The following is a 13,580-nucleotide window of genomic DNA, read 5'->3' as shown; positions in this document are numbered from 1 at the left end:
GTCTCTCGATGATACCGCTACTTCCGAGCATTCGTCATGCCCAATTTCCTTCACTGAACGTTAACCCACCCTCCCGCATTGCCCGAGCAACATCTCAATGTGGGGTTCCCGCAATTTTAGTAGATGTCGTCCGTGTTCTACCTGTGCAGCCGGCCTGCATTGGTTCCATGCAGGGCCCATAGTTGATGCGAGGTAACCTTTGGGTTCCCTGCCTTGAGCACGCGGCAGTGACACATTTCAGACTACGAAGCAACAGATGCGCAAGATGTAAGAATAAAGTAGTGGTATTGAATGAGTTTGCAAAGGAATCCCCGACGCCTGGTGTGATGATGATGATGGTGTATCTCAAGGTCGTTATCATGGATGCGAGCCTGTTGTCCTCCTCAGGAGCGACTTCTACTTCGCACCATAGCGCGCTCGACTGTATCTGGGTATTGTAATCGTTGAGCAAACCGTGCTCGTCTGTAGCCTGCTGGTAGATGATGGTCTTTGTTTATCGCATAAATCATGGCCCGCAAAAACTTTTCGTGGTGGTGCTGCGAAAGTCGAGGACCGGTAGCCTCTGTATCCCGAGCAACTTCTATCGAGCCGGCAGGGAAGAGGGCTTGGACCTCACTCTTCCTTTTCCATTTTTTCGAATATCTTGATCAAACTCCGCACGCCCTTGAGCGCGTTTTCGTCGGGGCCCTGGCCGGGAGTCCACTGTGCGTGGGCGAAATCAATAAGTTTCAACGTGAAGACCTTGGGCAATTCGTCATCGTCGTCATCGTCATCGTCGTCTGAAAGGCTACCGTGATCGGGGACATGGATCGTCACACGGTCTTCCTCGATCAGCTCGATGCCACTATCCACACGGGAGGTAGTTCTACCAGGCTTCTCGCCCTCTGCCTCAGCCTTGGCCTCCGCGGCCACGATACTGTCGACAGCCGCGTTGTTCTGCGCAATAGCTTCCCTAAGCTTGTCGCCGTCGCCCTCGAAGACGAACAGCAAGCTGGCCGAGTACATTCTGCTCTCTTCCGAGGAGAGGACACGTTCGACGTTTCGCAGGTCATGCAGGAAAGCCGTAACAACCGCACGTGCCAGGTCGTCGTCGATACCGGCGGCCTTGTTGAAGATGAATTTACGGAAGTTTTCGACAACATTATCGGCATTTACGTAGGTGCGGCCGTAGTCCTTATCGTATACCTTGTAGTCATTCTGATCCAGCTCGGACTTCATGGTGGAGCCGCGCCAGACCTTCATACCCGCGATTCTAAAGCCCAGGGGGCCGTGTGTGGTCTTGCTCGTGATGTCGTCGAACCTGCGCTTCTTCTCGGCAGGCGCATCGTCGGCCCACAGCCTGACACCCAACTTGACATCGAGAAAGTTGGGCGAGGTAAAGCCCGACCCAGAGTTGTTGAGGACGACCGACTGATCGGTCTTGATCTTCTTTGACTTGTTCTGCACCCACTTCCCATTCTCCTGATGCGAATCGGCCGGGGGCTGTCCGGTAACGGAGGCCTCGAGCTCCTTCTTAGCCTCAGGCGAGGCGACGGGACCGGGAACACCATCTTCGACAGAGCTGAGTTCGAGAGGGTCGACAAGGCTCAAGGTTCCCCAGAAGTCGGGCATTATTTCTTTGAAGTCGGCATGCGCAGGGTCTGAGTAGGCCGACTGATAAAAATCGATCTCTGCCTGCGTGCAGGGCTTGATGAACATGGAGCCATCGGCAGTGGTCATGGTTCCAGCACTGAAAGTGACGAACTAGCGTTAGAATCTTGATTCCTTTGCGAGGCTTTACAGCGCACCTCGTCGAGCACAGGGGGCGCTGGGGGCGAGGGAAGCGAGGCAGAGCAAGTACTTACTGGCCAGCAACAGTGTGATCGTAGTCGAGAAGATCAGAGAGATCAGGGAGATTGGGAATCTTTGTTTTGGACATGGTGTTTGCGCTAGGGAGGGTTGAAAAAACTAGAGAGGGTTGGTGGTTGTTGAAGAGTGTTTATGGGCGATTTGGTTGCCCAGGGGGTATCCTAGATGCGCCTGGCGCGTGGAAGTCGGGGTAAATGGAAAGTTTTGTAACGGATGCGATGCTGGAGGGCCGGAGCGCGCGTGGCGAACTGATGTATGTCTGCGCGTTGTGCGTCTTCTTGGCTTTCTATTTCTCTGGCTCTTTCTATCTGGTAGTTGTCGGTAAACGGCAGTCGAGACGGCTTGGCAAGGGAAGCGAATGGAGGCGCGAGCCTGAGAGCTGTGGATCGGCAATGTTGAGAACTTGAAGAGAGACGAGCCTCTAGGAGTCCAGTGTCGAGATGAAGGGGACGGGGAGAGGTTAAAATGTAGTTGGTCTAGTTCCGGGGTGTGGGAGGATGGTGACAAGGGAACAAGGTTAGATGACAGGAGGGGCAGGAGGAAGAAGGAGGCGTAGTCACGAATACACGATGAATGAGTGAATGTGTTTGGCAGGCGCCGGCAGCCCAGCAGCAGCCAAATTGATTTGGGCGCGAGAGCGAGATTGAGAATGCCATTCGCGAAGCGGTACGTACCTTCGAGGCGCTGCGATGTTGCACCGTAAGGCACTTCGTACTTGGAACTTTGAGAAGCTACCTATCTCTGTGTCCACAACGAAGTGCAAGGTACTTTCAGCAGCACAAGGTACTTTTTGCAGTGGATCGTCGCGCCCTTTCCCCCAAAGCCTGAGGGAGGGTTCCATTGAGTACGTATCTATCTTACCTAAGGTACCCAGACATGGAGTACCTAAAGTACCTTGCCTTGTGCAAGTGGCAGACGGGACGGGACAAGAAGTCTTTTCAGGCAATGAGCGCTGTTTGCTCCCGTCCAACTTGGCCAGAGGTGTTCGAGAACAGAGACACAAACACGACGTCGCAACGGTGCTGATAGCAGGCATGATTTACCTTCAGGTGCCTTGGGGTGAGGTGGGTGGCACGGGATGGAACAAGGAAAAGGGACCAGAACAACCGCAAACGCAAACGAACCCCCCGCTGCCCGCTATTCCCAGGGACCTCTTCTACCTATCGAAACGACGCTACTTCCTCTTCCGCCCCCTCCATCCACTTCCAGGCTCTGTCTGTGCCCCTCCAAAAAAGACCCTTGCCGGCCGCTGCGGGAGTCCAACGTTGGAAAAGAACTAGAAAGGTGGCGGAAGATGCGAATCTGCTCAGCCACATCACCAATAATCTCCCGTCTTCCTCTTCCTCCCTCACTTTTCAACTTCAATTCAGCCCTCTTCTCTCAGGAATCCGCCTTGTCCAGCCGCTGGCCCATGTCGCTCCCACGTCCAGGCGTACACACGAACCACTGGCATCCCACACTCGAGCCACTCCGTGAGCCATGGACCCCAACCGCCTGTCCCGCAGTCGGCCGAGTGCCTTACTCAAGTTCCTTGTCTCTTCCCCTCTATTCAACCTTGCTCCAAAGTTCCAACAGGGCCTGAATAGGCGCAGCTCATATTCCCTTTATTTGCACGACACAGCAAGTCGAGGCTTTGGTCAAGGTTGTCGTGGCCGACGAGCTAACTCCCACTGGTGCTCAATAGACTGAGGATCCTGCATACAAAGGGCGATGCGTCAGCTGGCCTGCGACTTCGCTTACCTTACAGCGTATCTCTCCGAATCTGACTCTGGCTCCCATGGAGCATTCGCTCTCGGGACCTTCTGCTCTTGAACAATCTCGACGGTGTGACTGTATCTACTGAATCAGCGGCGACTTTACACGAAATGGCAGGCGCGAGTTTCGCCATGGCCGAAGATCTGGCACGGATCGTTGGACAGGTTCATCGTGATGCCTCCCACCACTACCACAAAAAGGTTGCATTGCCACGCCTGTGAGATCCAAAGGGGACCAACGGCCCGTATCTGCCTCTCTTCACGATACCACCAGCTGCTCGGGTCATGTCGTGTTGTCTGCATCGGATGGTCTCACCGCTGCCTCTCCAGCGCACGGGAGATCCCCCCCTCTTGCTCTCCTGTGACAGGACCGAATCATGTCAGCTGGGCTTTCCACGCAGCAGATGGAATATGCAGCCCGCCGCCTTGGTCAGTCATCATCCATCCTCTTCTTCCTGCGGCGCGCGCCATACGAATGCGATGGGACTCGTCATGCATGGTGATTGTAGCTCCGCCTCAGCTTTTCCCGCCCGCCTCAGAAAGGGAAATGCCGCGCTGCAGATGCGAGCCATCCTACAATTCCAATGATATTGTGCCGCGTCCCACGTACCTTAGGCACGTACGGCGCGCAGGCTTCCACCCACCAACCCACCGGGCGTGCTTTTCACGTCACAAACCCCTGAACAACCCAGGCTCTCGGAGACAATTGGCTCGCCGTCTGCGTTTGTCTGGAAGATCGTCTGCAGCAAGCCTTCGATAACTGGGAATGCCTGAGGTGATTGGGTCGCATGGATTCTTACATCAGGCAAAGTTTAGATCGGATCCGCGATCTGCGCATGCCGTTTCGGAGGACCAAGCAGTATCTCATACTGCTTTAAGACACTTGTGTTGTGTTGGAGGAAAACAGAAATCATCTTGAGAATGCATTTCCTGCTAATTCTATGGTTCTCTCCAATGTGCTCGTACTGTACGTTGAGATTTGAGGAAGGCAGCGATGCAAACCGTGCCTTCCCTTGGACGTGAGATGAGAAAATGATGGAATAAGAAGTGGAAAGAATGAGGTACACTCTTTCCCTGTATACTAGGCATCTTACCTTTCGGTGGGATCTCTTTTCCAAGACCAACAATGTGAATTGATTCATTTCTTCTTCACCTTGAACCAACCTGCTTCTCTTCTCTCAACGCAAAAGCAATCTGGAGACCTGCACTTCCTCTCCTCATATAACAAGATATCCATCCTCAGCCACATCGAAAATACCGCAACAGCATGGCCGGCAAGAAGTCCGGTACGGCCGACCGCGGTCCAACTGCCATGCACAAGTATCGTGGCACTGGTTTCGAGGGTATATATCATTGGACCGCATTCGATCGCGGCTGTGCCTTGCTGACATGTTCCCCCAGAATTCTATGCTGACCCTCCCATGACTCCTGCCGAAGCCCAGGAGGAGCGCGAGAACATCTACAGCCTGTAAGTGATTCATGTCATCCATCGCTAGCTTCGGGCAATCACTGACGTGGGCTTACAGAGAGTTGACCTTTGCCGAGTAAGACTGCTCCTTCCTTGTTTGACTTTACAACTTCAACTGACGGATGAAAAGACGTATCCAATCATGCATCCAGCGCTACCGCGCTCGCCGCCGTCTGGGTGCTTCCGACCAAATCTTCAACAGGTACCTCTTCTTGGGAGGCATCGACACCACACCTCGCATGTTTGGCGGCAACATAGATGCCGACCTCAAAGACATGACACCGGCGGAGAGACGAGAAGCAACGGCCATTGACACCGTCTACAGCTCCGGCGGTGGTGCGCGCTTCTACAACGACGATGATCCCGATGGCTGGGATGTCGACTTTGCCGGTGTAGTCGCGGGATTCTGCTCCGAGACGCTTCCGAATGAGACGGCATGGGACTACGCGCAGATGGGCAAGGCGGTTGGCTTGCTAGAGAACTTTCTCACCTATATCCTCCAACACGACGTGTGCCCAGAGTACGACGACAATGTCAAGGAAGCTTTGGATCTCTGCCAGAAGGCCAAAGTCGACCTGCCGTTGTCTCATCAAGCTCTCCTGCGATTTCCTGGCCAATTCAATCTGGCGCTGTCGGAGCTGTTTTGCAAGGACTTTTTCTTCTTTGGAGACGCCGAGGAATTCCAGCGGCCAATGGATTTCTCCCCTGAAGCGGTCTTCAAGGTTGTAATGGCAATGAACGCTCCCCAGGAGCAGTTCAATGCTGTCATCAATGGTTTGAAAGACGGCACCATTGAGGTCATCGGCGAGGAGGAGTGCAGCGTCGAGATCATCTCTATTCACCGGTCGACTGATGAGGCGCAAAAGCTCACGCGGAGCATCCGTCTAGGCAAGGGACCCCGATTCGAGCCCGTCGGAACGATTGTTACGAAGCCCTGCGTTATTGAGGATGGCTACGACTACGGAGAGGCCAGCATTTTGCCTGATGAACAGCAGGACACCTTCTACCTGGAAGATTCAATCCTGCGGCACCTGAAGCCAGGCTTCAAGCTGCAACTCTGCGTATGCGAGCTCAACATTGGCATCAAGTTCATCAAGCAGGCTCGTCAGGTTCTCGTGGAATGGTACACCTTCCTGCCGCAGAACCTCATGCGACACTACAAGGAGCCCGTACCTAATGAGCGCCCTGCTCCGTCAGCCATCAAGGCAGACGAGAAGACCGAGAAGAAAGAAGCTGTTACTAACTGACTATCGACGTTGGTCTAGTAGAAGAATTATCGGCTAGCTGTCACCACGCGAACATCACTAGATTTGCCATCTCACGGAAGGACAGAGGTCATTGGCTAGGTGGATCACAAGCAAGGGGATAGCTTGAGGCTGGAAACGGGGCATTGTATTAGACTTCCTCCCAAGTAGCTACGTCACGGATGCATGGGCGTTTCGGAAAGATTGGACCAAGATACCCCTTTAGAGAGATGAATTTTGAGGATCTCGCATCTAACGTATGTGAATAATACAGTGAGAAATCCCACCAGTGTCTCGCGTAAACTCGTGCAAAACGTTATTACTTCGTCAAACCCCTTCAACTCCACATAACGACGGGGGCCAAACATTCCCCGCGTTCATAAAACCTGGACCAATTTACAAGAGCCACCAATAGAAGAACAAGCCGGGCAAGCCGAAGCGAAGAAAGCCAGTGAAGCCAGAATGAAGCCAGAAGAAAATCCTCGTGGAAAAATGGAGAATAGAAACAGCAGCGGTAAAGTCATAGACCTTACAACGCCACTCTAGAATATCTCCATCCTGCTTTAATCCCGGGTCTGAATCTTGTTGTCGCCAGCCACGACCTCAGCATAGCTAGGCGGCACAGCACCATCGCTGCTTCCCTCGCCAGCGCCACCTTGCTGCTGCGCGGAGTACTGCTGAGGCTGCTGCTGTTGCTGTCTCGACGAACCGCCAGCATTGTTGTTATTGTTGCTGCTGTTGTTGGTGGTACCGTAACCGACGGCGCCGTTACCCTTGCCGCCGTGCTGCGAGGGGCGGGGCTGCTGGCGCGGCTGCTGAGTGTGAGGACCGTTGCCGTTGCCGTTGCCGTTGCCGTGGACAAAGACGTAGGTGACGCGGCCGCCCTCGCGGTCCTGTTGCGGGACGGACTCGTATTCGTAGTCTGGCTCGGGGAATTTGGCGATGATGTACCAGGCGTGGATGAGGCCTGGGATGTAGCCTAGGAGGCAGAGGAGGATGTTGATTATTGAGTCTGCGCCGCAGATGCCGCGCTTTACCCAGACTGTTGGCGCAGATGTTAGTTTGAGACTTTAGTTAAGAGTATGCGTTTTGAAATGCGTAGATGGATTGGGGTGTACGTTACCTGGGAGGGGCGGGAAGAGGAGGGCCAGGAGGCCGAGGAAGATGTCTGCGGAACACATTTCGGCGGGTGTGATGCTCGGGTTGTAATGTGTGTAAGGTGTAGTGGTGATTGGATAGAGACTCGAAGGTCTCTACGGTGTTGATGCTTGTGATAGTAGTCTGAAGTCGACGCTGTTGCAAGAAGATGTTCTTGCGCAGAAGTTAAAGGTGGGTGACTGAATGGGTGCAAATGAGGTGACGTTTGCGCCTCTCGCCTCTCTCAAGGTTTCGGTCCCGCGGGCTCAGATCAGGTCAGCAGGCAGGCAGCGAAGCGATTGAGCCGTGAGCCGGTACGTAACGGGTCGCAAGGGTGGCGGAGCTGGGATGACTGGTGAGGCGTGGGGGACTTGCGTAATGGTGCTTGTTTGGTCCGAGGTAAGACGGCCAGATGATTGGATGTCACGGAAGAATATGCGGCCGAGGCGGAGGCAGCTGGGGGATCAGGAGTGGGGCTTGGGTTCTTGAGGGGCATCGCCGCACCGGGGTGGATCCCTGGATCGTGCGCTTTTTGCCGATGTTTCTGGACTTTTGCGGTTGCTTGTGACGGTCATGCGCCCTAATGATTCCTTCATTATTGTTCAAATCTTCCCTGAAAGAATAGCTCGTATCAATACACCAACAACACAGTCTTACTGTTCAAGAAACTATACTAAGCACCGTGTTCCCCGTCCCGCTAGACCTGGAGAATATGCAGGAACATGGAAGCCGCATGCGACAGTGACGACGGCCCTGAGAATCGCTGCCCCGCCGAATAAACCCCCGCCAGGTGTGGGAAGCTCCCGCACGGACCATTTCAGAATCCCTAGCCGTGATGTCAAGGTCCCCAATTGAAATTCCCAGTGGGCGCGTTGGCAGTGACTTTCCACGCGACTCAAATTGCGGCACCTTTGACGATTCCTCAACCCTCCAGAGGTTGCAACGCCCGTCAACCTCAAGACCCGACATCCTATGATCATAAAATAATCCCACCATGTCGATCCCCGGTTTGGGCCACCTTGTGGCGCCAGTAAGCAAACAAACACCGTCTTTCTCTTGAAACCACATCATCAAGAGAGCTCGAGAACCGCCAGCTAACACACACACCCTCCACCAGCAACCGACGTCCGCGAACCAAACCCGCACAATTCGCCTCCAGCCCTTCTGGGAATGGCGCTTCCAAGTCGCCTTCGACACCCAAATCACCCTCAAACTCCTCTCCGGCACCGCCGAAAAAGACGGCACCGAGCTCGCCCTCCAGCACATCTACACCTTTGCCGGCACCAGATCCAAGATCCTCACCCTGCAGGGATGCGAGCTCGAGGTCGAGGGCGTGCTGGCGGATGAGTCCGTCGCAGAGTACGCCAAACCGCAAGACTCCCCCGCCAACTCGGTTCTGAACCTGCACTTCCAGCTCACCGCCATGCGCCAGCGCGCCGCCGCCGAGAGGAGGGAGGGGCCGCGCATCGCCGTCTGCGGGCCGCCGACGACGGGGAAGACGAGCCTGACGAGGACGCTGACGAGCTATGCCGCGCGGGTGGGCGCGCAGCCGCTGGTGGTGAATACGGATCCCAAGGAGGGGATGCTGAGCTTGCCGGGGACGTTGAGCGCCAGCGTCGTCGGGTCGCTGTTGGATGTCGAGGCTGTTGACGGGTGGGGCACGACGCCGACGAGCGGGCCGAGCCAGGTGCCGGTGAAGCTGCCGCTGGTGTACTACTACGGCCACGCGAGCTCCGAGGAGGACCCGGCCAAGTACAAGGAGCTCGTGAGTAAGATGGCGGCGACGGTGACGTCGAGGCTGGGGCAGGATCACGAGGTCAGGGGGTCGGGTATGATTATTGATACGCAGGCCGTGACGGAGACCAACCAGGTTGGCATGGAGAACTTTGTGCACGTTGTGGAGGAGCTTTCGGGTATGTTTTCCTTCTGTTGCGACACGCTGTTCACCCTTTTCTTTCTGATGGTGCTAACAGAGTGGCAGTCAACATCATCATTGTGTTGGGCTCACCGAGTCTCAATGCCGAAATCACCAAGCGCTTCTCAACGGAGAGGACCAGCCTCGGCGAGAATTACAGCATTCTCCTCTTGGAAAAGTCAGAGGGCGTGGTCGAGCGCGACGTGGGGTACACACAGCAGGCCTGCGAGGCGTCCATTAAGGAATACTTCTTCGGTAGCATCGGCCAGACGCTGAGTCCCGCCACGCAGCAAGTCGACTTTGACAGCCTGGCCATATACAAACTAGGAGATTGTAGGTTGTCACCTCGCACCCCACCATACAACACAGCCCAAAAGTTTATGCACGATCTTTGCTAACCTACTTGACCATGATCTAGACTCCATGTACGGCGGTGGCGCCGACGAGAGCCTGATGCGCGTGGACCCCGCACAGGTCATGGCCCATTGGACGCTGGCCATCGTCTACGCCTCAGTTAAAGACTCGCCAGAGACGATACGGACGGCCAACGTGATGGGGTACGTGTACATTGCCGACATTGACAAGGAGAAGCGCAAGTTGAGGATTCTGGCGCCGGTGAGTGGTCGGTTGGGAGATAGGCCGTTGTTGATGGGCAAGTGGCCGGAGCCGTTTATCAACTTGTTGGGATAGGATAGTTTCAATGATACCACTTTACACCGTCACTGCTGCCGAGGTTTCTGTTGTCTCTTTCCTCCTTCGCAGCCTTGTTTGATGGTATTCCAAATCGTTGGCATATCAGGCTCGTTCATGGCCTGGCAGAAGGACGAGTCAGCTTTTCTCATTCACCTTTCGTTGAGCAAACAACATTCCAAGACCTGAAGGGTGTGGCTCAGCTAGCCTCCTGTTCTTGTGAACGCCAAAGACCAATCACCCGCACGTCACTGGAGACTGGTCGTAATCTGGTTGAGATTCATGACTAGTTTTGGCCTAGTTGCCTGGTCCAGATCTGAGACATTCCCCTCTATCGAGTTAACCTTGAGTCTCCAGCAACCAACGCCGACAACCACAAAACAGAGTTGTGAGTTGCACAGTTGCATGCTCTTGGCCAATCTACATCTACATGGGGCGCCACCAACGCAACTCTACAGACCCTCTTTCGCCCGATGGATGTTTCGGTCAACTGTCCAGCTATGTACTGATCGGAGTTGTCATTGGTTGCAATTTCTCCTCGCCGAGATATATGAAAGATTCAAGCCTGACTACCTGGAGTTGAGGCGGAATGACCCACACGTAGAGGGGGGGAATATTGATCAATCATCGCGTTTGAGATGAGTTGTCTCCGGCCTTCGCAACCACCTCGAGCACTACTCAGGATAGTGACTAGACTTGACTTGAGTTGCCCAGCGCCACCAATGGAACTAGCAACTAATTTCCCTCTTCAGTTTCGCAACTTTTTCCGCCATGTCTCATAATTGAAGCAAACATTCCGTAACTTCAGCAGCTACTCTGTGAGTTTTAACAGCTTTTTTGCCACCCCTTAACTCGACTCAGGTCTGGAGCATCGAGTCTTTCGAACCCTCGGTAAATGGGCTTGGGATCACAACTCACGCGACCTCAGTCATCCTCCAGAGCTCAATAACTTTGGGGCGCCACGTCTCAGAGCAACAGCAAACATTACGCCTTTTCAGCAGCTTTTTTTTTGCAACTTGGCTTGATTGGGGCTACATTCTGCGAACTCAACAACCCCCCGCCTTCGCTGGATTGTATAGGACCGGAGGAGAAGTTGTAACTTGTTATTTTCACCAAGCGCCAATGACGATGGTAGAACTCCTCTTTCTCACGATCAAAGGCCATAAGTTGCAGGCGCCATGTCTCGAGATCCTAGCACCCATTGTGCCTTTCATCAGCCAGGCTGTGAGGTGGTCCCACAGCTCCTCACCCTGTAGAACCCCTTCTGGAATGCGATGCCCCATCCTCGAGTTGCAACTCGGAAGGGAATTGGTCCACGTCAAATACTACATGGGAATATCATAATAAATAGAGGGTTCATCACCCCCCCCCCCCCTTCTACGTTGCTCTGCCAGTGGGGAACTTCGGACGTGGGTATTGAAATTACGCTGGCCCACGCCCGTTAACCTTTCCGACGTTGTCAAAGTTGCTGTCACCGCTGGAAACTCAAAATGCTCTCATTCCAATTCCTTTACCGCCTGGTTCCAACCATGGGGACGTTTACATCGCTCCTCAGGGGGCGGGTTGAGTTCGAATCTGGATGTCAACAGCAGCAGCAACACCACCACCAGCAGGAGAAGAACAAGAAGAAGACAACCCCAAAAGTCGACGTGTACAATCTCCACCCCGCGGGCTGGGAATCCGACCCGGAAGACGAATACCACCGCCTCTGCACGCTAGACTACTGCTCCGGCACAATCTACTGCGCCTACGCCCTCTTCTTCAAACTCGACCCGGGAGCAGACAAGCACAGGATCGTAGAGGTCCTCAAGCAAGGTCTGAAAATCACGCTCAGCCAGTGCCGTCGCCTCTGCGGGACGCTTAGGGAAGATCCAGACGGGGGGAGCGGCCTGTGCTTCCACAAGAGGCGCGAAGACACGGTTGAGTTTCACGTCCAATGGCTCGACGGCAGCAACAAATTCCACGATGACGAGGACGAGGATGGCGCCGCGGATCGAGAAGACGGCGGTGATGAGAGGTACCCGTCGTACGCCGACTTTGAACGGCAGCACTTTAGCACCCGCGCCTTCGGCCCCGATCTGAATCTATGGTGCGTCCCGCCCATGACGCCCGCCGATAAACCCGCGAACCGTCCAGAGAACAACCCCAAGGCGGCGTCCTTTAAAGCGAGCTTCATCCCCGGCGACGGGCTGGTGCTGATGATGATGCACCACCACTTGGCCAACGACGTCAACGGGTGGGCGGGGGAAATGCGCCAGCTGGCCGAGAACTGTGCCGCCATCTGGGCTGCATCGGCATCGGGTGCGGATGCGGGTGCGGCGGCCGCTGCTGGTGGTAGCGGTGGTAATTTTGGTGGTGGTGGTGATGCTACCTCAACTGCTGCTGCTGCGCCACCGGAGCTGCCTCCGTGGGACCCCGCGTGCCTGGACCTCTCACGCGTCACGGTCACGGACCCGCCCGCTGACCAACTCGTCGACGGGCCACCGAGACCGTCGCGGCATCCCGAGCAGAGGGCTGCGTCCAGGTTGCTTTTTCATATTCCGCGGAGTAAGCTTCTTGAATTGAAGCGGTTGGCGAACCCGGCGCCGGCTACGGAAGGAAGCGCCAGCAGCGACAGCGGCAGCGGCAGCAGTAGCGGCAGTGATTACTGGATTTCGAGCTACGATGCGCTTAACGCGTACCTGTGGCGCGTCCTGCTGAAGCATAAAGCCCGATTGCATAAATCTGACCCCGAGACGCTGGTGGAATGGGTCGAGGCTGTGGATGTGAGGAGGCGGTTGTGCGATGCGTCGGGGAAGCCTATGCCGGCGCGCACGCAGGGGAATGTGATTGCTGTTGCTATCGCGTCGAGGAGTACTCATGTTGTGCCGCAGTTTACGATCAAGGAGGTTGTTGAAGATGCACCTTTTACCAAGCTTGCGTGGTGAGTTTTCTTTTCTTTGCTTTCTCTTTTCCTCCACGCGCATCCGTACTACCAATATCCGACTTGCACTGGATCAAAACACGACAACTTGACAGACGACTAACACTCTTCCTAAGGTACATCCGCCAACTCACAAACAGCATAACCCCACCCACAATCGACGCAATGCTCTCCGGCATCGCACACATCCGCAACAAGCTGACCCTCTACGCCGGCTCCGACGTCTTCCCGCCCACGACCCTCCTCGTCACGGACTGGCGGGACGCGGACCCCTACACCGCGGACTTTGGCTTCGGTCGCCCCAGCGGGTTCCGGTGTCCGTGGGACTCTGTGACGGGAGGGTTGGTGGTGGTGTACCCGCCGCGTCCTGCGAGGATGAGTCCCGGTGGGGATGACGAGGGGAACGAGGTCTCGTTGGCGGTCGAGAAGGAGCTTGTGTGGGATTTGCTTGCGGATCCGGAGTGGAATCGGGTGTTTGAGTTTAGGGGAGTCGAGGTTGAGGATGAGTGATTGGGGAGAGTAGGGTAGTGGGTGTGGGGATGGGGAAGTTGGGATTGGTGATTCTACAGCATGTTTGCAGATGATTTCTTTTGATTGATTA

General features: G+C 55.0%; 5 protein-coding genes across 5 annotated transcripts; 3 read left to right on the top strand and 2 right to left on the bottom strand.

Annotated features, from left to right (window-relative positions):
• Positions 1-260: 260 nt before the first annotated feature.
• Positions 261-2,426, bottom strand: HER10_EVM0001472 (inositol polyphosphate kinase). The gene is made up of 2 exons (XM_035471217.1): positions 1,845-2,426; positions 261-1,729 (listed from the first exon to the last, which is right to left on the bottom strand). Exons 1-2 carry the CDS (start codon positions 1,916-1,918, stop codon positions 613-615), a joined length of 1,191 nt encoding a protein of 396 aa, XP_035331217.1. The 5' UTR covers positions 1,919-2,426; the 3' UTR covers positions 261-612.
• A 2,443-nt stretch (positions 2,427-4,869) lies between these two features.
• HER10_EVM0007589 (argonaute siRNA chaperone complex subunit Arb1) lies at positions 4,870-6,317 on the top strand (the record flags this gene model as incomplete). The annotated part of the gene is made up of 3 exons (XM_035477142.1): positions 4,870-4,945; positions 5,004-5,070; positions 5,201-6,317. The coding sequence occupies 3 exons, from the start codon at positions 4,870-4,872 to the stop codon at positions 6,315-6,317; spliced, it is 1,260 nt and encodes a 419-aa protein (XP_035331605.1).
• Positions 6,318-6,446: 129 nt separating this feature from the next.
• HER10_EVM0002514 (uncharacterized protein) lies at positions 6,447-7,736 on the bottom strand. Its single transcript, XM_035472221.1, has 2 exons — positions 7,438-7,736; positions 6,447-7,356 (listed from the first exon to the last, which is right to left on the bottom strand). The coding sequence occupies exons 1-2, from the start codon at positions 7,493-7,495 to the stop codon at positions 6,878-6,880; spliced, it is 537 nt and encodes a 178-aa protein (XP_035331282.1). The 5' UTR covers positions 7,496-7,736; the 3' UTR covers positions 6,447-6,877.
• A 306-nt stretch (positions 7,737-8,042) lies between these two features.
• On the top strand, positions 8,043-10,083 carry HER10_EVM0012031 (pre-mRNA cleavage complex II protein Clp1). Its single transcript, XM_035481435.1, has 4 exons — positions 8,043-8,481; positions 8,569-9,364; positions 9,433-9,699; positions 9,785-10,083. Exons 1-4 carry the CDS (start codon positions 8,446-8,448, stop codon positions 10,054-10,056), a joined length of 1,371 nt encoding a protein of 456 aa, XP_035331896.1. The 5' UTR covers positions 8,043-8,445; the 3' UTR covers positions 10,057-10,083.
• Positions 10,084-11,585: 1,502 nt separating this feature from the next.
• Positions 11,586-13,489, top strand: HER10_EVM0001764 (uncharacterized protein; the record flags this gene model as incomplete). The annotated part of the gene is made up of 2 exons (XM_035471499.1): positions 11,586-12,979; positions 13,096-13,489. 2 exons carry the CDS (start codon positions 11,586-11,588, stop codon positions 13,487-13,489), a joined length of 1,788 nt encoding a protein of 595 aa, XP_035331233.1.
• Positions 13,490-13,580: the final 91 nt, after the last annotated feature.

Source organism: Colletotrichum scovillei (genome assembly GCF_011075155.1).
Source record: "Colletotrichum scovillei strain TJNH1 chromosome Unknown Contig00007, whole genome shotgun sequence".
In the NCBI taxonomy this organism is placed as follows: Eukaryota; Fungi; Ascomycota; class Sordariomycetes; order Glomerellales; family Glomerellaceae; genus Colletotrichum; species Colletotrichum scovillei.
This window is presented reverse-complemented; position numbering and strand designations above follow the sequence as displayed.